The 27,256-nt window shown below is 40.3% G+C and overlaps 3 protein-coding genes across 20 annotated transcripts in view; 2 read left to right on the top strand and 1 right to left on the bottom strand.

The window, feature by feature from the left end:
• The window catches only part of LOC145504693 (uncharacterized), a 171,812-nt gene extending 166,365 nt beyond the window's left edge, over positions 1–5,447 (top strand). The window contains exon 5 of one of the 3 annotated variants that reach the window (XR_014052426.1): positions 1,804–2,984. Coding sequence is in view for 2 of the 3 variants with exons in the window: in XM_081485986.1 (XP_081342112.1) it covers positions 2,683–2,768 (86 nt within the window). In the remaining variant the exon portion in view is untranslated. Of the gene's footprint in view, positions 1–1,803; positions 2,985–5,113 lie in introns of those variants that run through there. The other 2 variants (XM_081485987.1, XM_081485986.1) reach the window with 2 other exon arrangements.
• Positions 3,106–7,498, bottom strand: LOC145505158 (uncharacterized). The gene is made up of 2 exons (XM_081486955.1): positions 7,493–7,498; positions 3,106–6,736 (listed from the first exon to the last, which is right to left on the bottom strand). Exons 1-2 carry the CDS (start codon positions 7,496–7,498, stop codon positions 5,954–5,956), a joined length of 789 nt encoding a protein of 262 aa, XP_081343081.1. The 3' UTR covers positions 3,106–5,953.
• The window catches only part of RALGPS2 (Ral GEF with PH domain and SH3 binding motif 2), a 163,675-nt gene continuing 142,314 nt past the window's right edge, over positions 5,896–27,256 (top strand). For 9 of the 16 annotated variants that reach the window (XR_014052422.1, XR_014052423.1, XM_081485981.1 and 6 more), the window contains exon 1: positions 5,896–6,037. The gene's annotated coding sequence lies outside the window, so the exon portion shown is untranslated. Of the gene's footprint in view, positions 6,042–27,256 lie in introns of all 16 variants that reach the window. The other 7 variants (XR_014052424.1, XR_014052425.1, XM_081485982.1 and 4 more) reach the window with 1 other exon arrangement.

Below are 27,256 nucleotides of genomic sequence, written 5' to 3'. Positions count from 1 at the left end.
GTTTTCCAATTAATCTAATAATTTGCTTTATAAAATTTCCCCCTTCCATTTAAGGATCCAACCTAGCATCTCATATTGCCTTTAGCTGTCATGGCTCTTTAGCTGGAATATTTTCACAACTTTTGCCTTTCATGGCATTGACAACTTTGAAGAATACAACTCCCAACCCCTTAAAAAAAAAAAAAGACAACATTACATTCCTCATTTGGGATTTATCTGATATTTCCTCACTAGATTCCTCATTATATTTCCTCATTTCCTCATTAGATGCTGCGTCCTCTGGGAACTGCATCTTGAGGCAAAGAATGTCCATCTGTCCCTCATTTGTGACGGTAATTTTGATTACCTGGTAAAGGTTTTGTTCAGTTTCTCCAGTGTATAATTACTGTGTTTCATTCCTTGCAACTAACAGGATATCTCTAGGACGAACTCTAAGATGACCCAAATATCCTGTTCCTCATCAAAATTTCTCTCCTACAGTTAGTGTCTATTGATGATTCTTGTCTTACCCAAACTTTGCAACTGTGGTTGCAAAATGATTGTCCAACTCCAGTACTCCCTCCACATTTACCTGTTCAAGTATAAGCAAGAGTACCTCCTTCTTCTCCGTTGATTTAATGTTTATTGCTAGTATGGATTTATGAATTCCTGTTGTTTTTTAATTCTAACTTTTTTTTTTAATTTTTGGCTGTGCTGGTTCTTTGTTGCTGTGCGCAGGCTTTTTTCTAGTTACGGGGTGGGGGAGCTGCTCCTCTTTAGTTGTGGATACACAGGCTTCTCATTGTGGTGTAGCACGGGGTCTTGTTCCGGAGCACGGCTCCAGGCGCTCTCGGGCTGCAGTAGCCATGGCTCACGGACTGTTTTGAGCGCAAGCTCAATCACTGTGGGATACGGGGCTTAGTTGCTCCGCAGCATGTGGGATCTTGCCAGACCAGGGATCCCACACCATGTGCCCCTCATTGGCAGGCAGATTCTCAACTACTGGACCACCAGGGAAGTCCTCTAGCCTTAATTTGAATGGAGGGTATATGAATATGAGGAAACGACTGTGATGAACATTATTGACAAAGATTCTCACCTTCCATTAAGTATGTAGAACATTTTTATAAAGGAAGTAGAGTGCAATAATAATTTACTTATCTGGTAAACTCAATTTCCAAAATAGAGAGGAAAATATGAAAGTAGGCAGATGGCTTTTACGCCGTGTATCAGAGTTGTTTTAGCATTATCTGAGTTTCTTTACTCCCACTTTTTAAAAAATATTGGTTATTTGGCTAGCATGATAAGACTACTCAAATGGAGGTGTGAATGTGCACACAGGCAATGCTGTAGCAGCAGTGCAGCAAGAAGGGACAGGAGGAAGATTGATCATGAGGACTGTCCAGCTCAATTAGACTCATAGGAGTGCAAGAACATAGTAGGCCATGATTATTTATTGTAGAGTGAAGGGTACTAAGTACTTCTAAGCTTCTGGGGACATCCTGGTACTATAGCTTTTGTAATGATATAAGACACCACTGGGTCATTAGGAATAAGTTAAGTGACACCATATTTTATTAGTTTCAGGAAGAGAAGCAAGTGGTATTTCAGAAAAAAACATCAATACAAGTGGGTTAAATGAAACTGTTACTAGTACTTGAAGGTGAAAACCTCAGTTACCTAGAATATCTAATTATGTTCAATCCCTTGCTGCCCTCTTTCCTTATCCTGTCATATAAATAAGGCATTACTGAAATTGTCCTTAAAGTTAATTTGTATTAGTTCATACAAACATTTATTTACATACTAGTTTGTCTCCCCAAGAGTTGTTCCAGGGAAACATTAATCTTCATGAAGTAAATACCTCCCTGCTGATCCATACCCTGCAGAGTTGCCCTTGTGAGAGACAGCTCAGTCATAAAATAAGTCCTTACTGGACAGCAAGGCGATCAAACCAGTCAATCCTAAAGGAAATCAATCCTGAATATTCATTGGAAGGACTGATGCTGAAGCTGAAGCTCCAATACTCTGGCCACCTGATGTGAAGAACTGACTCATTGGAAAAGACCCTGATACTGGGAAAGATTGAGGGAAGGAGGAGAAGGGGATGGCAGAGGATGAGATGGTTGGATGGCATCACCGACTCAATGGACATGAGTTTGAGCAAGCTCCGGGAGCTGGTGATGGACAGGGAAGCAGGGCGTGCTGCAGTCAGTGGGGTTGCAAATAGTTGGACATGACTGAGCGACTGAACTGAACTGATGCCTTTTGAAATTTGTTGCTCATATTTGAATGGATGGGTGATTATCTCTGTTCTTTGTATCTTATTATCTGTGGCATGTCTCTCTTGATTTGGGAATTGTGGCAGCTCTTCCAGTAACTTGGTGTCAAGTTTTGTGGAGAATGCCTGACTATTCCTTCAAACCCCTGTGCATCTGAATTTTGAATATGCTACTTTGCCTATGCTTGCAGTCAGAACACTGCAAACATAACAGATCTTTTCAAAATGTCCAGCCAATAAATATATTTGAAAAGAAAAAGATTAAAGCTTAGGAAAATGACAGAGATACATGTTATTACTGAAATTCTATTGGTTGTGAAAGAATTAAGTGTTACTGAAATAATAAGCTTTCTTATGCCACCAGTTCAATTTTGTTTTGACAGCTGTAATGACAAGAGTTATTTGTTGATTCTTTTTTACAGTGGTGGTCTCCTCTTTGAAACTGCTTGTTCTACATCTAAATGAGTTCCTTGGCTTACCCCTTGGAAATAAGATTGATGGACAGTAATAAAACTGTTACATAATGGTGGTTGTTCTGAAACTACTTTTAAGCATATTGAATTCTTATTGATTTCTATTTTATATAATGGCATTTCTATTTTATACATTAGTACTTTTTGTTATACTAAGACTTTGTATATTTCTTGTCTTTTGGCAAAAGCAAATGGAAAACATAAAGCAACTCAGAACTTAACCGTGATTAAAGATGCTCTGATAAAGAAAATTTGCTGTTCTTCCTCTTTGGATGTAAAAAGTGACTGCTTCATTTGCATATCAATGAATAGGAAAGGACACTGACTTCCTAAAATAATTTCCAAGCTATGGAAAAAAAAAAAACCCAGACATTGAGAGTGAACTTTTTTCTGTATTTTTATACACAAATTCTTAATCTTAACCAAATTTGGAAATTTGAACTTAACACAACTCTAAAAATTAATAAAATTACTATTTTACAGGTTATCAACATGAGAAACAGATTTTGAGTAATTATGCCAAACTCAGAAATTCAGTATGTTAGAATTTAGTATCTCCATGGCCTAGCTTCATGAGTCACAGGACTTTTTCTCGAGTCCAGATGAAAACTTCACTGCTCTTACAGTAAATTTTAAAAAATTATTGGTAGATGTAGGAAGACAGGCTCATTTGTTTTTATGAAACCCTCCTAGTTTTATTCCTAACTGTGGAAAGCAATCAAAATCTTTGTAGGTGTGAAGGGAAGAAATGAGCTGAGCCCTGTTTCCTGAAAGCCCATTTCTTTTTCTCAATCAACCCCACCAGGTGAACAGTACAGAGTAAAGGCTTTTACAATAAGCCTTTTTCATTGCACAAGTCAGATAGTGTGGTGCAGGCAGTTCCGAGGTTGGGTGATTCCGAGGCTGGAGAAATCTGTTTCTAGCTAACTCATGCAGAGTCAATACTGTCCATGGAAAACGGAAAACTTTGGGAAATTACAGCAGATTCTAGCTCAGCTCTTTTCTGCAGGAGCTGGGTCATATCCACACTGAAACCACCAGGGGGTAGGAAATGAGGATCCCCACTGGGTTGATATCACTCATCATTCCCTCCAGGAAACAAGAGAGAGAGTGATGGTATGCCTCACCTGAGTACATTGGGAATAAAAGATACAAAGTGTGTGGCCTGACTGCTGGTAGAAGTGGGACAGTTTCTGCAACAGACACTGGCAATGATATGTCTCAGGCCAAGGGAAGGTCCTGCAAAGGTGAGAAAATATAAAGTATCTCCTGAAAGCTTCCCACATACCTGGTACTTGAAGTTATCTCCCCCATGTGGATACTGGATGTATGAGGTTCAACTTCTGGCTGTTGGTTCCATTGCAAAGGCTACTATCAGAATTTTCTCTTTTATGAGTCACACTATGTTGAGCAAGGAGAAACCCTAATCGAAATTTAAAGTTATTGCAAGACAATTACACAAAATAAAATTCCCTGTTGTTCCTCAGTTTTCCTGTTTTTTAAAAGCAGTGATAATGGGATTTATATATATAGATCTGTATTGTTGAATTATTACTGTGGGCACATAACCTTTTCCTTACTCTCTTACTAACAATTTAAGAAGATTAAAGATTTACCCAACTAGAAGGATTTTTCCTCCAAGTGCTAGTTCTGTTTGTCCCTTGTTTCTTTGGAACTTGAAGCAATTAACATCTGTGGACAAACTTCCTGTATACATCACACATTCTCCCCTTTTCACCATTAGTCTGCTCTACTTTTTCTTGGTCTATACTCACTTGAAAGTTTGTTTGGTTTCTCTGATTCTCCTAGTGATTTCATCATTTTTTTTTTTTTAGGACTTTCTTTGAAAGTAAATGAAATAAAAATGAAAAGAACATGAACTTTACCTATCCTTTTTTTGTTTGCTCTTTAACAACTTTAGGCGTGGGGAAGGGGAGCGCTTTAAAGAAGTAATTCTATTTATGAGATAAGGGTTGAAGGGCATTCTAGCTTCCCTAACTAGAGTGAAGGGCAGTCAATGGAGGAAATAATTAGCATCCTACAATATACACGATTAATCTGTTCTGTTTAGGAGTTATTAGAAAAGAAAGAAAGTAAATGGGAAGAATTTTGTCGCTTTCCTGTTTTTTGGGCAACGTTGGTTCACAGTATTCCTTTCACATCCTACCATACATTGCCTGGAGAGAGAGAGGCAGATCATCCAATAAACCATCCATTTCTAAATGGTCTAATGATAGCATATACAAAGGTGGCTCACCTTCCATTTATAGTCAGACTGCATCAAATGGTGCTAATTCTAAATAGGCCACTCCATATAGTGCACCCTCCGAAACAACACCCTTCCACTGTTTAACGAAATCCATTCCTTTTTGATTCACAGGAAATATTTAATATTCCAGAATCTTGTTCTTGCATTCAACGTGAAAATACTGCTCACCTGGAACTCATCAATCTGAGGCCCAAGGGATGCCAAAGTCCCTGTCATCTGCTCATTAAGCCAAGGGCATCACACAAAGGCCTACGTCTAACACCTCCCGAATCTCAATGCGAGAGAGTATTGATCTCTATAATTTATGATCCTACGGCAGTGGGGTGGCTCTTCACACGTGGAACCCCTCACTTGTGCGCAGTGACTTCGAAAAACACCTCTGGCGCGGGTAGGATATTGGATTCGGGAGCCGAGGGTTTCCAGACTTCGTTCTCTGGCCTTAAAGGTAAGGTGTCGGGCGCTGAAGGCGGAGGCTACCGCAGCGGATTTCACCGCGGAGGGCCGGGAGCAGGGAGCCAGTGGCCCGGCTGCCGCGGAGGCCCCACCTGCACGTCCCTCCAATCCTTCCCCGCCCCCTCGTTTGGCCGATAGCGGCCCCTCCTTCGGGCGGGCGCGGGGCGGAGGGACTGCGGCTGTGGGCGCGCGCCGCGGCCACGGGCCCCCGGGGACAGTTGGGCTCGGCCCGGCAGAGGAGCCGCTGGCGGGGGCGCGCGCCGGGAAGACCACCCCCCCGACCGGCCGCGGCGCTCGGGGCCCGCGCGAGCGCGCTCGGTTGGTGCACGAGCGCGGCTCCGCCCCGCCTGCTCGGCGCGCGCCCCCGCCCGGCCCGCTCTCTTCCCCCACCCCCGGCGCGGACGGGGTGGATCCAGCTCACTCCCCTCCCCCGAGCGGCCGCGGCGGCGGCCGGCGCTGAATGAGAGACGCCGACTGCTCGGGTCGCTGAGCGCTAGCCTAGGCGGCGGCGGCAGCAAAACGGCGGAACGGGAGGCCCGCGCCGTCTTTCCAACCTCCGAGGCGTCTGCCGGGGCTGCACAGGTCGGTGCCCTCGCCGCGGGCCTGGTGCGGAGCCTCGCTGGGCGGTGCGGGGGAGGGAAGGTGGGTGCGCTGCGCCCCCCGAGCGGCGCGGAGCCGCAGCGGTGGCGGCGGCAGCGCGGGGAATGGCGGCGGCCGGGTCGCTGCGGTGTGTGTCGTTCGCCCGGCCGCGGGCCCCGGGACTGCTCGCCCTCGGCGAGGAGAGGGGGTTGCGGGGTTCGGGCTGAGGGAGGAGGGGGCTCGGAACCCAGGGCCGCGCCTCCCTCGGCGGCTCGCTCTCGGCGTCAGGAGGCGGCCTTGGGGTCCCCGCTCCGGGTCTCTATCCTGAGGCCGGGGGTCAGTCCGCCTCGCCTCTCTTCTCCCCGGGGTGGCGGAAGCCCCCGGCCTCCGCCTGCGCTGCCTTGGCGACCAGCGGCGCCTCAGCCTCCCTTCAGGTGAGCGGAGCCGGGGCTCTGGGAGCCGGAACCCGCCGAGCCGGGCCACACCCCCTCCCCGGCCCTCGCAGCTGCGACCCCGAAGCCGGGCCGCCCAGCTGGCCGCCTTGCGGACTCGCACTCTCGCGGTCAGGGTGACCTGTTGCGGAGCGGCCCGCCGCCCGAGTTGCCCGCCGACTCGGACCCGGAGGGGACCGGTCCTGCGCTGGCCCCGCGCGGCGGGACGCGGGGCCAGGGGCCGCTGCCGGAGATCGGGTGTGCTGTACTGCTAGGAGCTGGCGAACTGAAAAAAAAAATTTAAAAAAAGAGGTTCCCCCACGGGTCTGATCAAACACTTGCAGAGCAGAGCGGGGATATCTGTCTGCAAATATCCGGGATTCCATTGCAGTATCGGATTAGGTAGGCTCATAAACACCATGCTTTGGAGGTGATTTGAGAGAAACCCGAGCCAGGAGTGAGGAGCTGTTATCTCTGTATGGAAAATAACCTTAAACCTGTGCTGAGCTAAATTATCCACCCCCCCCCCACCCCCGCCACCTGCCCCCATCAAAGCTCTTTTCCTGTAGCTGTGTGTTGTGTAGACGCAGTCCAGGTTCACTGTACGTGGGCGTGTTTGGGAAGAAGCTGCGAGCTGATAGGAGGTACCTTAGTACAAATGTTAATTTGTTTTACCCAGGAGGAGTGAGGGAGGAGGAGGAAAGGGCACTGATGTTAGCTGTAGAGGAGGGGCCATTGAAACACTAAATTTCTGTTGAAGAAAGCTCTAAAAAGAAATACAGAGTCCCTGGCCTTTAAGATGATTAAGAAGGAAATACAGTCAGCAGTTAATTGAGCTTTATCTTGTACATGCCCAGAATTTTAAAATTTCAACGATGTAGTTGCTAGAGAGAGCTTTGTTTTCGTACCGGTGTTTGTGAGTTGATCTTGGTGTTTTTCTGTATTCACCATCAAGCCAGCTCTGTCTCTTTGAAGATGACCATCAGAATTTTTGGGAAACTTTTGGATCTGTGCAGCATAGTATTACCGTCATAGATCATAGCTTGCTAGCCCTAAAAGCCTATTCCATCCAGATAATTATGGTTATACAGTGCTGTAGAATCATAAATAATGTGTGTTACTGTTACTGCTGCATATCTTCCTGGAGACTTTAGAATTATGAAGGATCTTATCCAAACGGTATTATTTTAATAAAAGCCTCTTACTCCAGCTTTGTAGGCATAAAGTTTATTGTCTAGCTTCAAAGATTTGGAAAAGTACTTGTCTTATTAGCTTAAAGACCAAATGCAAGGACATTATTTTGAAATGGTAAAATCTATCTTTTTTTTTTTCCATTTTATTCCACCTTTCATTGAATTAAGAAATTTAACTTTAAAACACTGAGAATGGAACTCTGGAAATATTGTTCATTTTGCCTAAATCATTCCAGATTGCAGTATGCTTTTCTGACATATACTTTGATTATCAGCAAGAACTGACCAAAATATCCTGAGAGAAAATATAACTACTTTAAAACTGACCTTGTGGATCCTATACTTTATGTACTTTTATCACATATGTGAGTAATGTATTGGTGTGTGTGTTTATGTACCTACTACATGTCTCTTTCAGCTTAGTACATGTCATTACAGCTGAGACAGCAGTTTTTTGTAGTGAATGATGGATATATGTATAAGTGAAATTGTTCTGTTGTAATTTAAAACACTTTTGTCCAGAGGCCCAGTTTTTACATTCATTCATTCATTCTACACATGTTTATTGATTTTCAACTTGGTGCCAGTTAGTTGCCTAGATGTTGGTGATAAAACAGAGAAAAGGATCTGTCTGTGCCCTGATGGAGCTTAAAGGGTAAGTAGGCAGATGGTCAGATAACACTATTTAGCATTAGTTTACAACTTGAAGAAGTAAAAACTCCTCTGAAGAGTTTTTTTGGTTAAGGATATTTGTTGTGTTTTTTCTTCTAAGGATAGTGGGAATTATTACTGAGTGAACAAAAGCATCAAGACAAGTTATTTTAAAAATACACAGATGTTTATGTACTTTGGGTATCTGGTTCCCCCAAATAAACACTCGACCTTAAGTCACATGATGCACAGTTTACATGTGGTTAGACAGCTTTATACTTTTGGTTTATATAGTTAAATGAGATGTTTGATAAAAATATTTTTCTTGGCACTTGTTTTTAAGGGAGTCTTAATTCTTTTTTTTCCCTAAATTTTTTAAACTGTTCCCTAAATTTTTTCTTCCTCTGGCTGTGTATGTGTGAGTGGACCAAGGTCCTATTGTTCTTCCTTAGAATCTAATAACCATTAGCGCTAAACCAGAGAATTCTGACTGAAATTTTTCTTTTTAAAATAAAATGTGACAAACATTGGTATAGTTTGTCGCAAATTGTTGTTGTTGTTTAGTCACTAAGTCATGTCTGACTCTTTTGCAACCCCATGAACTGTAGCCCACCAGGCTCTTCTGTCCATGAGATTTCCCAGGGAAGAATACTGGAGTGGGTTCCCATTGCCTTCTCCAGGGGCCTTTGCAGATCACAAAACTTTTTAATATACTATTGATTCTTAAATATGTTGGCACTTGTTATTTACAGGAGTGCCAACAATTAACACTGACCTGTGCATGTGCTCAGTCGCTTTGGTCATGTCTGACACTGCGTGACCCCCATGGACCATTAGCTTGCCAGACTCCTCTGTTCATGAAATTTTCTCGGCAAGAATGCTGGAGTGGGTTGCCATGCCCTCCTCCAGGGGATCTTCCCCACCCAGGGATGGAGTCCCTGTCTCCTGCATCGGCCGGCATACTCTTTACCACGGGGCCATCAGGGAAGCCCAGAACATTGACCTTATGTAGGTATTATCATCTCCATTTGAGCTGAGGAAGTGGGTTTGAAAATGTGAGTACACCAACAAGCAAGCAGTGAACCTAAACCCAAGTCTCAGCTCTTACTACGATGTGATGCTCCACCTGGGGAGTGTTGATGGCGGGAGCATCAACATCCACTGGTACAGTTCAGCATACAGTATAGTTGCTAGCCTGCTTTTCCAGAAATTTCTAAATAACTTTTAAACTCTAAACCCAACTGTTAGTTGAGATTTAATTGGTTGAATTTGTTTTCTTTTCATAAGTTAAACTTTTAAGACTTGTTTAGAATCTAAAAGTTCCACTTTTTTTGCTGTATAAAGACAGTTTGGGTCTATTTTTAATGATACAAATGTTTTGAGAATAAGATGTATTAAAATTAATCCTCTTTTCTGAATATGAAGTTTTTATTGTATACCAGCTGTATTTAGAATAAAGCAAATTGCTTCACTCTGGATGCTAAGTTTTTTTAGTTACTCAGTTTTCAATAAAAAGATAATTCAGATAGCCTGAAACTGTGGCTCAACCTGAGTGAGGTTTCTTGGAGAAGAAAATTACCCTCTAAATTGTTTTTTTTAATGTGTCTTACTCCTGTTGGTTTACGGTTTTTCTTTAGTGAGAAAATAATGATTGGATGTGATATATTTCGGTAGCTTGAAATTAATCTGGAGTCTTTCTTGATTAACATCTTGAACTTTTGGTTTAGGAAACCTTTTAACCATGTAATAGGAATAAAAACACTGAAATTTGAAATATGTGACATCTGCCTATTCTATGGGAAGAAGAAAGTTTGAGTATATATTTAGCCAGTCACTTTAGTAAGTAAGGGCTAGTTAGGGATGTAGGAAGCAGTGTTCATAGGACTCAGCTTGAAAGTGCCTGGCAATTTATGTGTGCCACCACAGGGGACTTTGGTACAGACTTTTGAATGACACATGGCTTTGGCATATGAGAGGCTTGAAAATGAAGCCCTCACTTTGAGCTTAATTGATTGATACCCTTCTGTTATTTTGCTTATATGACCTTTCTCCAAACAGATTTTTCCTTTAGAGCTCAATTTCCTTCTTACTCATTCTTGGAGAACCCTTTTCTGAAAACCTTGCCTAAATAGCAGCCCCATCACACTCTACCCTCATCTTTATTTCTCTTCACGACAGTGATTTATCTGACATTATAGCATATGTTAATTTGCTTATTATCTGCTTCCCTCTGGATATAAGGAGGGATCTTCCTTGAGGTCCTTCACGAGGTCAAAGACTTGGCTTACTGATGTCTTCCTAGCACCTAGAAAAGTGCCTGGAACAGTCAATGCCCAGATAAAATTTGTGGAGTGGTTGAATTAATTGATATTAAATAATACAAAAAACACTAGTTATGTTTCTTGAAAACAACAACACATTAACTTTTGACTTTAAATAATACACCTGTGCAGTTAAAAAGAAAGTTGTACTGTAAGACTTAAAAGAAAACCCACCCCCTGAATAATTTTCCCTCCCAGGTCCTGCTTTTAGAGCAATTATTTTTGATATGTTTAGCCTTTTTTCTTTCTTTCTGATATTTACTTCCATATTTTAAGGTATTACTTGTTTTTCAATTTTAGATATCTGTTGGGTTCCTCCTCTGGAAGATGAGTCTAAGCTTCAGGGTTCTTAGGCCCACTGAGCTTCCTCTCCCTTTATCTCCTAATATAGTTACCTCCTAATACGTTATATCTCCTAATGTAATATATAGTTATATAACTGTTATTGTTTATTGTTTACATTATTATGACTTTGTGTATCTGTTTACTGGTGAACTATGCAGTATTCTCTGATTGTATTTCATGAATTTAAAATTTTGGGGGGACTTCTTTGGTGGTCCAGTAGCTAAGACTCTGTGCTCCAGTGCAAGGGGCCTGGGTTGCATTGCTGGTCAGGGAACTAGATCCCACATGCCACAGCTGAGTTTGCATGCCACAACTAAGACCTGTTGCAGCCAAATAAATAAATGTTAAATATTTTTTTCTTTTTTTTTTTTGCTTAGTGTCCTATTTGTCTTTATCCCCTCAACCCCCCGGAGAAGGCAATGGCACCCCACTCCAGTACTCTTACCTGGAAAATCCCATGGACGGAAAAGCCTGGTAGGCTGCAGTCCATGGGGTCGCTAAGAGTCAGACATGACCGAGTGACTTCACATTGGAGAAGGAAATGGCAACCCACTCCAGTGTTCTTGCCTGGAGAATCCCAGGGACGGGGGAGCCTGGTGGGCTGCCATCTATGGGGTTGCACAGAGTTGGACATGACTGAAGCGACTTAGCAGCAGCAGCAGCAGCGCCCCACCCCACCCTCTAGGAACTGTCTCAGTATGTGCAAACACATCAGATTGATCACTCGATTCTTTTTTTTTTTTAATTGGAAATATCTTAGAGTTCCTCCTTTTGCCCAAATCAGCGCTGGGGCTCTTCACTCTGTTGAGTATCAGCTTGTGATTTCCCTTTGTGACTCTGGAAGTTCTCTTTACCTTTTCCCTGTGTTAGAGCCCATGTTCTCTGAATCTCTGCCCTCCTCTTTCTCTGATTTACCCCCTTTTTTGGGTGAAATACATCCCTCAGTAACTTTCAAGAAAGAGTGTTTGAGGAGGTGAAATTTCTGAGATGTTTGCATTGCTGAAAATATCTTTCTTCTACCCTGACAGTTGGTTGATAATTTGGCCTGTCTCAGTGTGGGATTCTAAAATGAAGTAATTGTCCTTCACAGTTTAAGGGATGGTACTGTAATAGCTTCAGGTGGCTGTTGAAAAGTCTTATGCCCTTTCATCTTCATCCTTTCTACGTGACCAGTTTCTGTTAAGATCTTTTCTTGGTCATCAGTTTGTGTCTCTGATGTCTTCTGTGTCTTGTGTGGGTCTTACCGCATTTCTTCTGCACAGGACTTACTGGGCCCTTCAACCAGCAGTGTCTGTATTAGATGAGAGGAGAGGTGATCATCTAGTGCAAGGCTGAGCCAGTTTTTTCTTTGAAGGGCTGAGCAGTATTGTAGGCTTTGTGGGCAGTACTGTCTGTTACTGCTGCTCAGCTTTGCTTTTGTAGCATGAAGCTGCCATAGACAGCACAGGCATGTGGTTTGCTGACCCCAGTCTGAGCACAGGTGAAGGATCAGCCGTTGCTTTACTAGGAATTGGGAGAGAAGAACAGAATATATGGACAGAGACATGATGGTGGTGGCTTGAGGAAGTTCTCATCTGAGGTTTTCTGTTAGTGTATGATAAGCAAGAACATTAGCTGAGAGTAAGGAAGAATGGCTGTGTGTATTGGAGGTTTGACAAGGGGGAAAATACATGACACAGTCATCCATCAAAGAGTAGAAAAGTGAATAGAATAGAGTAGAAGAGAATAGAGGAGAGGAATATATTGTGTTGGCTAGTGAGCATTAAGGGCTCACTACCTGAGAGAGATGATTCTAAATTTCAGGTTCCTGGTAAAATCTCACCAAGTATGATATCTTACTAAAGACCCTCCTCCCCCGCCCCAGTCAGGTGAGGTTTTTAAATTAATCATCAGAACTATTCACATATAAATACTGTATACTTATGTGTGTGTATGTTTTTATACATACAAACATAGCCTATATAACTTCTTATTTGTAGAGAAATGCCAAAAGAAAGTACTATAATTTTTCCCAAATGCATGTTTGATTTAGAAATCATTTGTTTATTTGTTTTTTAAAAACCATGGAGCATTTTCTGTGTTCCAGGAATAGTGCTTGGTGCTGGGGATACAGCTGTAAACAAAAAGATGAAAACATTTGCCTTTATTACATTTATATTTTAACTAACATGTAATTAAATACACACATCAACATTAACAAAGAAAGGAACATTATACAGAAATGAGACAATAAAATGTTATTAAATGTATTTTTTCAGCTTTCTTGAGGTATAATTGACAAAATTGTAAGACACTTAAAGTATACAAAATGATGATTTAATACATGTTTACATTGTGAAAATGCTCAGCATCATTAGCTGTAAGACAGTGGTCCCCAACCTTTTTGGCACCAGACACTAATTTCATGGAAGATAATTTCCATGGATAGGAGTTGGGGGTGGTGGTTCAGGCAGTAATGTGAGCAGTGGGAAACAGCAGATGAAGCTTCACGCACTAGCCCACTGCGTGGCCCAGTTCCTAACAGGCCATGGACAGATACCAGTCCATGACCTGGGGACTGGGGACTAAGGGAAGTGACATCAAACCATGATGTGATACCCCTTCACACTACTAGAAGGGCTAGAATTTAAAAAGTTTGGTGATGTAGCAAGTATAGGTATGGATGTTGAGAAATTGGATCCCTCAAACACTAACAGGAATGTAAAATTATGTAGCTAGATAGTATGGTAGTTCTTAAGAAGATTAAATGTTGAGTTACCATATGACCCAGCAGTTCTTTCCTAGGTATATACCCAAGGAAGATGAAAGCATGTCTCCATAAAAAATTGTTCCCAAATGATTATGGCAACATTATTCATTGTAAGGAAAAAAACAGAAATAACACAAATGTCTATCACCCAACAAGTGAATAAACAAAATGTGATGTATCCATCCAATGGGATTATTATTTAGCCCTTAAAAGGAGTAAGGTACGATACATGTTATATCATCAGTAAATCTTGAAAATATTATGCTTGGTGAAAGAAGCAGTCACAAAAGGCCAGATAACAGATATGATTACATTCGTATGAAACATGCAGGACAGGGGAATCTGTAGAGACAGAAAGCTGATTAGTGGTTGCTTGAAGTTGCGGGTAGGGGATGAGGAGGCCTAAAGAGTATAGGGTTTCTTTTTAAGATCTAAAAAAATGTTCTACGATCGACTGCAGTGATAGTTCTACATGCCATTGAACTGTATACTTTTTCTTTTTGGCCTCTCTGTGTGGCTTGTCGTATTTTAGCTCCCTGATCAGGGATTGAATGAGAGACCTCGTCAGTGAAAACTCAGGAGTCCTAACCACTGGGCCACCAGGGAAATCCCTGCACTGTATACTTTAAATGGATGAATTGTATGGTATGTGACTTATATCTCAAAACTGCTTAGAAAACAAGACATGGCAAAAATAATCTGTGATATGAGGCAATCCCACTATCTTTAATTGAGAAAAGCAAGTTACAGAGGAAAATATAAAATATCCCACTTTAATAAAACTGTAAAAATCCAATGTGTATTACAGAGTATAAGTGATCTTGTAAGATTGAAAAATGTTGCACACCAGATGTAAACATTTGTTACCTAGTTGGTCTTAGGTATAAAAGGAGAGGGAGAGAAAGAAGGGAGAAAATAACTTGAAGGAAAAGGGCTTGATTTAGAAGAAACAGCATTTATAACATAATAAACATAAATCTTGAAAAGAAAATGGTAGTTGTCTATGTGGTGAGATACCAGGGTTTTTTCTTTCCTTATTATATTTTTTTGGATTGTTTGATTTCTTTTATCAATATAAATATCTAAAACTAAATAAGCTATACAAATAAAACATTTATGAAATCTGAAAAAATGTAGCAGTTTGTTTTCCATAATAGCTCTCAACTGGAAACAAGCCAGATGCCCATCAGCAGAAAAATGTAGCAATAATTTGTGGTATGCTCTATACTGGAATACTATATATCAGTGAAAAAGAAGGAACTACTGCTATACTTAGCAAATATGGGTGAATATCACAAACTGTTAAAAGAAAGCAGACACAAAAGAGTATGTACCGTGTGATTCTCTTCTTGAAGTTCAGGAAAAGGTCAAACTCATCTCTGTTGTTGGAAGTCAAAGTAGTAGTTAACGGTTGTGACTAGAAGAGCAAGACTTCTGGAGTGCTGGAAATGCTCTATATCTTTATTTGACTGGTGGTTACATGCACATCTACATAGCAAAAATTCATAAGTACATTTTCGTATTTATGTGTATCTCAATTAAAAAAAGTAAAACACATCAAGCCAGAAAAAAATGAAAAAAAATAAGCTTTAAAAAATCTGGTGCTCATGTAAAAAGTCTTTGTATACTTTCAAGAATACTTATATCGTTTCCAAAGATAGCTTCTCTCTGCCTTCAGTTTTTTATTAATTAATGTTTAATTGAAGGATAATTGCTTTACATAATTGTGTTGGTTTCTGCCAAACATCAGCATGAATCAGCCATATCTGCCTTCATTTTTAATGGTTGCATTGTATCACTTTCTGTGGGTGTATCATAATTTATTTAAGCAGTCTCTTGATGGGACACATAGGTTGTTTCTAACTTTTATATATTGTAAAGAGTGATAGAGTTAGCATCTTTTCTTATACATCTTCCTGTACTTTTCTGGTTGTTTCCTTTTGATAAATTCCTAAAAGGAGGATGATTTGCTTGTTTGGAGGTTAAGTATATTTGCATTCTTGCCTGTGCCATATAATTGTTTCTCTGTACTCTTTTTTTACTGACTTAGTGATTAACTTTACAAGCATAGATATTGATCTATTATGTAATAAATTCTTGTTTTAATTTGCATTTTTAAATATTTTGGTGAAATTTATATTTTCATGTTTTTTTGGACGTTTAGGTTATATTTCCTTTTCATATCTTATATACTTATTGGTTATATTCTTATCTCTTAAAAGTCTTTTAAGCAGATAAGTCAGATAAACAAAAAAATACATGAAGATTAATGCATTTAACACCTCAAATAGAAAAAGACAAATACCAAATGATACCACTTACATATGACATCTAAAATATGATACAAATGAATTTATCTATGAAACAGAAACAGACTCCCAGAGAGAACAGACTGGTGGTTGCCAAGGGGAGGATTAGGGGAGGGCTGGATTGGGAGTTTGGGATTAGCAGATGCAAACTGTTATATAGAATGGATAAACAACAGGTTCCTGTTGTATAGCACAGGGGACTATTTTTAATATCCTGTGATAAACCATAATGGAAAAGAAAAAAAAATACAGTTAATTTCAGAAATGAAACATTACCAGTACAGTTGAAGCATCCTATTGCTTAACATTAATAACATGTTAGAGCTCTTCATGTATGAAAAATATTGGTTTTGTTGCTTGTTGTAGACCTTTTCCCTATCTTATTTTTTGTCACATAACTTAGAGTATTTCTGTGGTGGCTCCTACGGTAAAGAATCTACCTGCAATGCCGGAGACCTAGGTTCAGCCCCTGGGTTGGAAAGATTCCCTGGAGAAGGAAATGGCAACCACTCCAGTATTCTTGCCTGGAGAATTCCATGGACAGAGGAGTCTGGTGGGCTACAGTCCATGAGGTTCAAAGAGCTGGACATGACTGAGTGACTAACACTGTTTAGAGTCTTTTATTAAATCTATGTTGGCTTCAGTTGTGAGAGACACTGTTTAATGTACAGTTAAGGATAGAAATATACTCTCAGTTAAATCATGACACTCTTAGTTTTAAGAGGCATCCTGATTTCAGAGATTTTAAAAGATGAGAAAATATTCGTCCTAGAATTGATGAAATATACATATATGTTTGGCTATATGTGTGTGTCATATGTTTTCTTTAGTCAGATTTATCCATCTTTTGTACTGTTTCTGTTTTTCTATTGTCAGTCTTAGACTTTCCTATGCCAACATTAAAAAAAAAATTCACCTATTTTTACTTCTAGTATTTTTATGCCTTAAACATTTTTCATCTTTAATTCATCCTGTTTATTTTAATGTAAGATCTAATTTTTGTCTTTTTACCCAAATAATTAGCCAGTTGTCATAAAGTTAAAGGCCACTGGCAGTTTTTTGAATAAGTAATGAATGATATGATATAGTCAGATGTGCTTATTTGAAAAATATTAATATGGCTATGGATCTTGGTTGGGTTTAGTCTAAAAATTCCCAGTTGCATTTTTTATTAAATATGTATATCTTAATTCATTTGCAATAAGAGGAATATGAATGTTACAACTGTGATTTCATATTGTCTTAAATAATGCTTCTGAGTGTTCTTGGAATCAGTCAAATAATTAAAACAATTTTTTGCCGCATAGGCCATGGTTTTAATCCTGTGCTTTAAGTTTGTGTGAATCTGGACAAGTTACTTAATTTTTTTTAACATTCATCCTCCCTGTTTGTAAAGTGGGCATAGAAGTGTCTTCTCATAGGAACACTGTAAGGATTAAATTAGAAGGTATAAAAGCAAAGTACTAGGCTGAATTAGTTCTTCACTCTTCTTACTTTCAGGACCTTGAAGATCAAGTGTACTAATCACAGCCTAGCTTCTCTTGTATCTGGGGTTACTGTAGATCTCTAGGGTTACTAGAGTAAAGTATTCGTTAGACCTCTTCAAATTCTGATTTAGGTGTCTTAGGGTTTGACTAGAACTTTTCTCGCCTCCTGCAATTAGCTTACATGACAAATCTATGTGTTTTCTGTTGTTGCTCTTAAGCTGCTCTTCTGTGAATGTGCTTTTAGGGTTTTGTAGGTAGGGGGTTCGTATGTATTTTAGGTTTGACTGATACAGCTTTTATTCTGTAAATTGTCATTAGGATAACCTCTGCTGCTTTTCTTATACAGTTTGGATTTGTGGATATATTTTTTTGTAGGTTTGTGTGGTTCAGATCCCGTCTCTTAGGGCTGAGGGTACAGGGGTGAGTCTATTAAAAGGGAAATGTTTTGAAGATACCCTTGGGTAAGAAACTCCACTTTTGACTTGCTTCTTTTTGTCAACAGTGTTTTTGAATGGTTTCTGTGAGCCCAGTACTTGTGAATGTTATCCTGGAGGAGTAAGTTCTAGATCTTGCACTGGTTGCTTACATCTTCTTGGTGAAGCAAAGAGAGATGAAATCTTCTATGTGAAACCACATGAGATTGTATGTAGTTATGTGTCAGATTGAACAGCAGCGTGCAGGAGAGGAGGGAGGCTCAGTGAGGGCAGGAGTGGTCCTTAGGAAATGTGTTTCATTAAGGTTGTAAGAACATAAGCTTTGGGGAACAGCATTACTGAAGTTACAGCAACAGGAATCAGTTTTGGCATGCTTTGGCCTGAAGGGTTTTTGGAGATTTTGGAAATAATTTGATAAAATGAGACAGATTATTCAGTCCTTAGAAGTAAAACAGATTAAAATCTAAGGGATAACATATACTGTTACTGACTTTTGGCTTCTCACTCTATTTCCTTTCTTTTTAAGGTTGTAAATTGATCAGTTGTAAATGAAGATTGGAGGGAAAATCCAAACTGTTTAGAACTAGTGTTCTTTTTTTTTTCCCCCCAAAGGGAGGGGGTTTCTAGTTAAGTTATATATGTATTAGGTAATCCTCCCAAGAAGAAGATTTAAAACAACATTGATAGGAAAGTAGCATTGATAAGTTATACGTTTGCTTTTTTCTTTCTGTCGCTATTACTTGGTCTTAGCTAATTATGTAGCAGAAGGTTTTCATTTCAAAGTCTTTCCTCTGCCATTGAAAAAGCCAAGGGGTGTAGGGTCAGACTCATCTGCAAAAGGATTTTTTGAGCTATAATTCTAAAGGTTTGAACTTGGGGGAACTAGCAGTACTGTTGAGGCCTCTGTGCTGCCATGTGGGCAGCTGTGAATTGGCTGTAGTAATAGTGTCAGCACATCTAGACCCCTCTTCTGCCTGAGTTCAGTGTGGTGCAACACACATAGCTACGAACAGAGAGGGTTATTGATGTTTGCTACTTCTGTCTGAGCAGAATTGAAAATGATAGACAACGATGGGTTTTCCTTGTCTCAGTCGCGATACTGTTGCTGTCGTGTGGCCATCCTTGACTTAACAATAGCTGGGCCTGTGTCCCATGTCTTACTTGTGTGACACTGTAAATTATATGATCTCCTTAATAACAACCAAAATTTGTATTTATGACTGCTTAATTACTATAACTAAATAGATTAAAAATACTGACAAGACTTTTGAGCCCCAGATTAAGGGTGACTTCGCTGACTCAGTGTCCCAGACATGTGTTTTATAATTCTGGTGTGCCTGCAGTTCGACAGTACATTGCAGAGGAACAGACCTCAATAGCTGTGTTTTTACCAGGTAAAAGCTATATTCCATCTGATTGATCCAGGAGTGGGCATTTGACCTAAGGGCTGCTAATCTGTAAACCAGCTAACAACCTAGCATTGTCTGGTGGGGGAAATTACAGCCATGTATAGGGAACATGGCGGAGAAGGCAATGGCACCCCACTCCAGTACTTTTGCCTGGAAAATCCCATGGATGGAGGGGCCTGGTAGGCTACAGTCCATGGGGTCGCTAAGAGTCGGACACGACTGAGCGACTTCACTTTCACTTTTCCCATTCATGCACTGGAGAAGGCAATGGCGACCCACTCCAGTGTTCTTGCCTGGAGAATCCCAGGGACAGAGGAGCCTGGTGGGCTGCCATCTATGGGGTCGCACAGAGTCGGACACGACTGAAGCGACTTAGCAGTAGCAGTAGCAATAGGGAACATGGAGTTAATTTGCCATTGAGGCATGAGAGCCTAAGCTGGGAAGATACGTTAGTGTGGAATCCTGTAAAATTAAAGTTTAAGGGACTGGAAAGTTAAGTATAAGCAGAAGCTGTGAGTTACAGAAATGGTAAAGGAGTTGAGGAAGCCAGTTGGTAACCAGACGAGAATGAGGCATCTGTGATGAGAGAAGCACAAAATTGTAAGCAGGAAACCATGTGGTGAGAGAAAGATGGGCACAGAGCCTGAGACTGGAGATTCTGCTGTCTGGCTCTGTAGATACTCCTCTGCTGTTACTCCAGTACTTCTGTGGCTCCTGCCCTTCTGGATACCCCATCCCGTTTTTTTTTCCCAGGAAAGCGTGCAGGTATTGGTGTCAGACTTTGGGCAGTAGAATTCTGGCTATGTCTTTTACTAGTTGTGTGACCTTGGAAAGGTTGTTTTAACTCCTCTGTCTCATTGCTTATCTGTAAAAAGTGAACATCATAAATAATATTGATACCCTTCCTTATGGGGCTGATGTCAGGATTAAATGAGATGACACAAAAGCTTTTATAACAATAGTAAGATCATAACCAGTGTTCAGTGAGTAGTATCATACATAAAATGCTCTTTAGGGTAATTTGAATGAATTTCTTGCAACTAAAAGAGCCTAAGGAAATAATTTGCTTGTAGATTCACTTAGGGAAGTGCAGCCTAGTATGTGGGTTGAGTGATCAGGGTTATTTTAGGTAGTGTACAGGGCACTAAAAAATTGTCTTATTCACCTTATGAGTAATGGGACTTAACTGTATTTACCGGCGTACCTTCTTTTATTGTATTTTGTTTCATTATACTTCACAGATACTTTGTTTTATACAATTTGAAGGTTTGTGGCAACCCTGCATTAAGCAAGTCTGTTGGTGCCTTTTGTCCAACAGCATTCGCTCACTTCTTGTCTCTGGGTCACATTTTGGTAGTAATTCTCACAATATTTCAAGCTTTTTCATTATTATATTTGGTATGGTGATCTGTGAACTTTGATGTTACATTGTAACTGTTTTGGGACACCCCAAACCTTCGCCATATATGATAGTTGAGCTTAATGTGTGCATTCTGGCTCCTCCACCAACTGGCCATTGATGTCCCCATCCCCACTGATCTCTATCCATCTGTTGAGGCCTCCCTATTCCAAAAAAATGGGGTATTGAAATTAGGCCAAGTAATAACCTTATAATGGCCTCTTAAGTGTTCAAGGGAAAGGAAGAGTGGCACGTCTTTCACTTTAAATCAAAAGCTAGAAATGATTAAGTTTAGTGTGGAAGGCACGTTGAAAGCCAAGATAAGAAAGCAGAACCGTGAGGGTGGGCCGTTCTGGGAGAATGGCATTGAGACATGTGTATTGTCATATGTGAAACAGAGCACCATTCCATGTTCGATGCATGTGACAAGGGCTCGGGGCCGGGGCAGTGGGATGATCCAGAGGGATGGGAGGGGGAGGGAGGTGGGTGGGGGGTTCGGGAAGGGGAACACATGTAAACCCATGGCTGATTCTTGTCAATGTATGGCAAAAACTATTACAATATTGTAAAGTAATTAGCCCCCAAGTAAAATAAATAAATTTATAAAAAAAAAAAAAAAAAAGCAGAACCAGCGTTGTTGTTCATAATGGAGAAAGTTTTAGTGATCTGACCAGAAGATCAAACCAGACAATACTCTTATTAGGGAAAGGCCCCAACTCTCTTCATTTGTATGAACACTGAGAAGGGTGAAGAAGCTGCAGAAGAAAAGTTTGAAGCTATCAGAAGTTGGTTCATGAGGTTTAAGGAAAGAAGCTGTCTCTGTAACATAAAAGTGCAAGGTGAAGCAGCAAGTGCTGATGAAGAAGCTGCAGCAACCTAGCCAAAAGATTTAGCTAAGATAATTAATGAAGGTGGCCACACTAAACAACAGGTTGTCAGTGTAGATGAAACAGCCTTCTGTTAGAAAAAGATGCCATCTAGGACTTTTGATAGGTAGAGAGGAGAAGCCAAAGCCTGGCTTCAGAGGACGGGTTGACTCTCTTGCTAGGGGCTAATGTATCTGGTAACTTTAAATTGAAGCCAGTGCTCATTTACCTTTCCCCAAATCCTGTGGCCCTTAAGGATTATGCTAAATCTTCTTTCCCTGTGCTCTACAAATGGCATAATAAAATCTTGATGGTAGCACATTTGTTTACATGTTTGTTTGTTTTTCAAGACAACTTTTATTGAAGCATAGTTGGTTTACAGTGTTGTGTTTTGGGTGTACAACAAAGTGAATTAGTAATTCTTTTTCAGATTCTTTTCCATTACAGGTTATTGCAAGATATTAAGTATACTTCCCTGTGCCATACAACAGGTCCTTGTTGTTTATCTAATTTATATACAGCAGTGTGTATCTGTTAATCCCAAACTCCTAATTTATCCCTCCACTTCCTGTTCCCCTTTGATAACCATGAGTTTGTTTTCTGTGTCTGTGAGTCTGTTCTGTTTTATAAATAATTTCATTTGTATCACTTTTTTAGACTATACATATAAATAATGTGATATTTGTCTTTGACCTACTTCACTTAGTATAATAATCTCTAGGTCCACCCATGTTGCTATAAATGGCATTATTTCCTTCTTTTTTTTATGGCTGAGTGATATACTACAATATAAATCTCACATCGTCTTTATCCATTCATCTGTTAATGGACATTAGGTTGCTTCCATGTCTTTGCTATTATGAATAGTACTGCTGTGACTATTGAGGTGCGTGCATCTTTCCAAATTAGTTTCTGTCTTTTCGGGATATAGGCCCAGGAGTGGATTGCTGGATCATATGGTAACTACTCTTTAAGGAATCTCCATACTGCTCTCCATAGTGGCTGTACCAATTTACATTCCCACCAACAGTGTTTACGACATGTTTTACTGAATATTTTAAGTCTACTGTTGAGACCTACTGCTCAGAAAAAAGATTCCTTTCAAAATATTACTGCTCATTGACAATGCACTTGGTTACCCAAGAGCTCTGATGGAGATACTCAAGATTAGTGTTGTTTTCATGCCTGCTAATACATCTATTCTGCAGCCCATGGATCAAAGAGTAATTTTGACTTTCAACGTGTTATTATTTTAAAAATATATTTTGTAAGGCTATTAGTGAAAGCGTTAGTCATTCAGTCACATCCGCCTCTTTGCGACCCCATGGATAGTAGCCCATCAGGCTCCTCTGTCCATGGGATTCTCCAGGCAAGAATACTGGAGTGGGTTGCCATTCCCTTCTCCAGGGGATCTTCCTGACCCAGGGATCAAACCCAGGTCTCCTGCATTGCAGGCAGTATTAACCGTTTGAGCCACCAGGGAAGCCCGTAGCTGCCACAGATGTAAGGCTATGGCTGCCACAGATAGTGATTACTCTGATGAATCTGGGCAAAGTAAATTGAAAACCTTCTGGAAAGGATTCACCATTCTTGCTGCTGGTAAGAACAGTCATGATTCCTGAGAAGAGGTCAAAATATCAACATAAATAGGAGTTTGGAAGAAGTTGATTCCGGATGACTTTGAAGGGTTCAAGATTTAAGTGGAGGAAGTAACCAGCGATGGTGAAAGTAGAACTAGAAGTGGAGCCTGAAGGTGTGACTGAATTGCTGCAATCGCATGATTAAATTCAGATGAATGAAGAGTTGCTTTTTATGGGAGAGCAAGAAAGTGTTTCCTTGATATAGAATCTTCTGGTGAAGAAGCAGTGATGATTGTTGACATTTTAACAAAGAGTTTAGAATATTACAAAAACTTAATGATAAAGCAATGGCAGTGTTTGAGAGGATTGACTCCAGTTTTTGAAAGAAGTTCTGTAGGTAAAATGCTACCAGTCAGCATTGCATGCTACAAGAAAATCATACATGAAAGGAAGAGTCAGTCAGTGTGGCAAGCTTCATCTTTGTCTTATTTTAAGAAATTGCCATAGCCACCCCAACCTTTAGTAGCCACCAACATGATCAGTCAGCAGCCACTGACATTGAAGCAAGACCCTCCACCAGCAAAATGATTGACTTGCTAAAGGCTCAGATGATGGTTAGCGATTTTTAGAAATAAAGTATGTTTAAATTAAGGTATTGGAGAAGACAATGGCACCCCACTCCAGTACTCTTGCCTGGAGAATCCTATGGACGGAGGAGCCTGGTAGGCTACAGTCCATGGGGTTGCTAAGAGCCGAACACGACTGAGCGACTTCGCTTCCACTTTTCCCTTTCATGCACTGGAGAAGGAAATGGCAGCCCACTCCAGTGTTCTTACCTGGAGAATCCCAGAGACGGCGGAGCCTGGTGGGCTGCTGTCTATGAGGTCGCAGAGAGTCAGACACGACTGAAGCGACTTAGCAGCAGCAGCAGCAGCAAATTAAGGTATGTACTTTTTTTTAGACATAATGCTATTGTACACTTAATCAACTGTAGTATAAACGTAACTTATATGCACTGGAAAACCAAAAAATTGATATGACTTGCTTTATTGCAATATTCAGTTTGTTGAGGTGTTCTGGAACTAAACCCAGAATATCTATGGATATTCTTTTTTAAGCATTTACTAGTTGCTTGGAGCTGTTCTAAGTATTTTACCTGTATTAACTCATTGGATCATCACAATAAACTGGTAAAGAAGATAACGATTGTTACCTTCATTTTAAAGAGGTAGAAACTTAGCAACAGGAAGGCTAACTGTCTTGCTTTATGTTATACAGTATGTACGTGGCAGAACTAGGAATTGAACCCAGGTGGTATGGTTGTAGTTTTAGGGTTTTTTTTAAAGCATCTGTGTCTTTTTCAGTTTTTATTTACTGTTTTAAATGAAGCCAAGGAGAAGGTTTCAGTTTGTTGCTGCAATTTCTTTTACATTATTCTAGTGCTTCTCTCCCATTTTAATAAAGAGTTAGCATCTAGTTACAGAGTATTAGGTGGGCAAGATAATGATACTAGGTAGTATACTATTATAAGAGTCTTATACTGTATGTGAAGTGGTGCTGTCACTTGAAGTTAGACCATGGTAAGTCGAAAGTTATATACTGTAAATCCTGAAGCAATTCTGTTTTTAAAAAGGTTGAAGGTAATAAGCTATCAAAAGAGATAAAGTGACATCAGAGTTATACTCATTTAATTCAAAAGAAGGCATTAAAAAAAGGAGAAAAAGAACCTGGGACAAATAGAAACAAATTGTAAGATAATAGACCTAAATTGGACCAGATTGGGAATCATATTAAATATAAATGGTCTAAACAGAGATTCTCAGATTGGGTTAAAAAGCAAGGCTCAACTATATCCTTGCCTATAAAAAATATGCTTTACATATAAAGATGCAAACAGTAAAGGATAGAAAAAAGATACACTATACTCACAATGGTCAAAAAGAAAGATGGAGTGACTATATTAATATTAGACAAAGTAGACTTCTTCAGAGCAAAGGATATTTCCAAGAATAAAGTTCAGTTCAGTTCAGTTCAGTTCAGTTGCTCAGTTGTGTCCGACTCTTTGCAACCCCATGAATCGCAGGAGGCCAGGCCTCTCTGTCCATCACCAACTCCCAGAGTCTACCCAAACCCATGTCCATCGAGTCAGTGATGCCATCCAACCATCTCATCCTCTGTCATCCCCTTCTCCTCCCGCCCCCAATCCTACCCAGCATTAGGGTCTTTTCCAATGAGTCAACCCTTCGCATGAGGTCGCCAAAGTATTGGAGTTTCAGCTTCAACATCAGACCTTCCAATGAACACCCAGGACTGATCTCTTTTAGGATGGATTGATTGGATCTCCTTGCAGTCCAAGGGACTCTCAAGAGTCTTCTCCAACACCACAGTTCAAAAGCATCAATTCTTCGGTGCTCAGCTTTCTTCACCGTCCAACTCTCACATCCATACATCACCACTGGAAAAACCATAGCCTTGACTAGATGGACTTTTGTTGGCAAAGTAATGTCTCTGCTTTTAAATATGCTATCTAGGTTGGCCATAACCTTCCTTCCAAGGAGTAAGCGTCTTTTAATTTCATGGCTGCAGTCACCATCAGCAGTGATTCTGGAGCCCAAAAAAAATAAAGTCTGACACTGTTTCTACTGTTTCCTCATCCATTTCCCATGAAGTAATGGGACAAGATGCCATGATCTTAGTTTTCTGAACGTTGAGCTTTAAGCCAACTTTTTCACTCTCCTCTTTCACCTTCATCAAGAGGCTCTTTAGTTCTTCTTCACTTTCTGCCATAAGGGTGGTGTCATCTGCATATCTGAGGTTATTGATATTTCTCCCTGCAATCTTGATTCCAGCTTGTGTTTCTTCCAGCCCAGCGTTTCTTATGATGTACTCTGCATATAAGTTAAATAAGCAGGGTGACAATATACAGCCTTGACGTACTCCTTTTCCTATTTGGAACCAGTCTGTTGTTCCATGTCCAGTTCTAACTGTTGCTTCCTGACCTGCATACAGGTTTCTCAAGAGACAGGTCAGATGGTCTGGTATTCCCATCTCTTTCAGAATTTTCCACAGTTTATTGTGATCCATAGAGTCAAAGGCTTTGGCATAGTCAATAAAGCAGAAATAGATGTTTTTTCTGGAACTCTCTTGCTTTTTCGATGATCCAGCGGATATTGGCAATTTGATCTCTGGTTCCTCTGCCTTTTCTAAAACCAGCTTGAACATCTGGAAGTTCACAGTTCACGTATTGCTGAAGCCTGGCTTGGAGAATTTTGAGCATTGCTTTACTAGCATGTGCTGCTGCTGCTGCTGCTAAGTCGCTTCAGTCGTGTCCGACTCTGTGCAACCCCATAGACGGCAGCCCACCAGGCTCCCCCGTCCCTGGGATTCTCCAGGCAAGAACACTGGAGTGGGTTGCCATTTCCTTCTACTAGCATGTGAGATGAGTGCAATTGTGCGGTATTTTGAGTATTCCAGGAATAAAGGATGTCATTAAAAAATGATAAACAGGTCAGTTAATCAGGAGGGCATAACGGATCTAAACATTTGTGCCTCTAAGAACAGAACTTCAAAAATGGATAGAACTCCAAGGAGAAACAGTCAAATCTGCAATTTTAGCTGGATCTTTCAATACCCTTTCTTGAGAATTGAAAAAATTGACCTAATTAACATTTACAGAATATTTCACCTAACAACAGCAGAGTATTCTTCTCAGGTCTTTTTAAATGTCTGTAAAACATTTTCCATTATGGACCATATTTTGGGTCATAAAATAAGTCTCTATAATTTAAAAGGATTGAGATCTTATGTTCTCTGATCACAATGGAATTAAATTAGAAACAGAAAACTTTGGAAATTTTACTAATACTTGGAAACTAAATAATGCAATTCAAAGAGATTAAAAGTTTTGTACTGAATGAAAAGGGAGACAGAACATACCAGAATTTGTGGGATTCCATTGAAACAGTACTTAGGGGGAATTTGTATCACTGAATCCTGTATTAGAAAAATATCTCAAATTAATGACCTCCACTTCTACCTTAAGAAATTA

Source organism: Giraffa tippelskirchi, chromosome 5 (assembly GCF_054371585.1).
Source record: "Giraffa tippelskirchi isolate mGirTip1 chromosome 5, T2T-mGirTip1v1.2.pri, whole genome shotgun sequence".
Classification (NCBI taxonomy): domain Eukaryota; kingdom Metazoa; phylum Chordata; class Mammalia; order Artiodactyla; family Giraffidae; genus Giraffa; species Giraffa tippelskirchi.
Note: the sequence above shows the minus strand (reverse complement) of the source record. Positions and strands in the feature narration are given on the sequence as shown.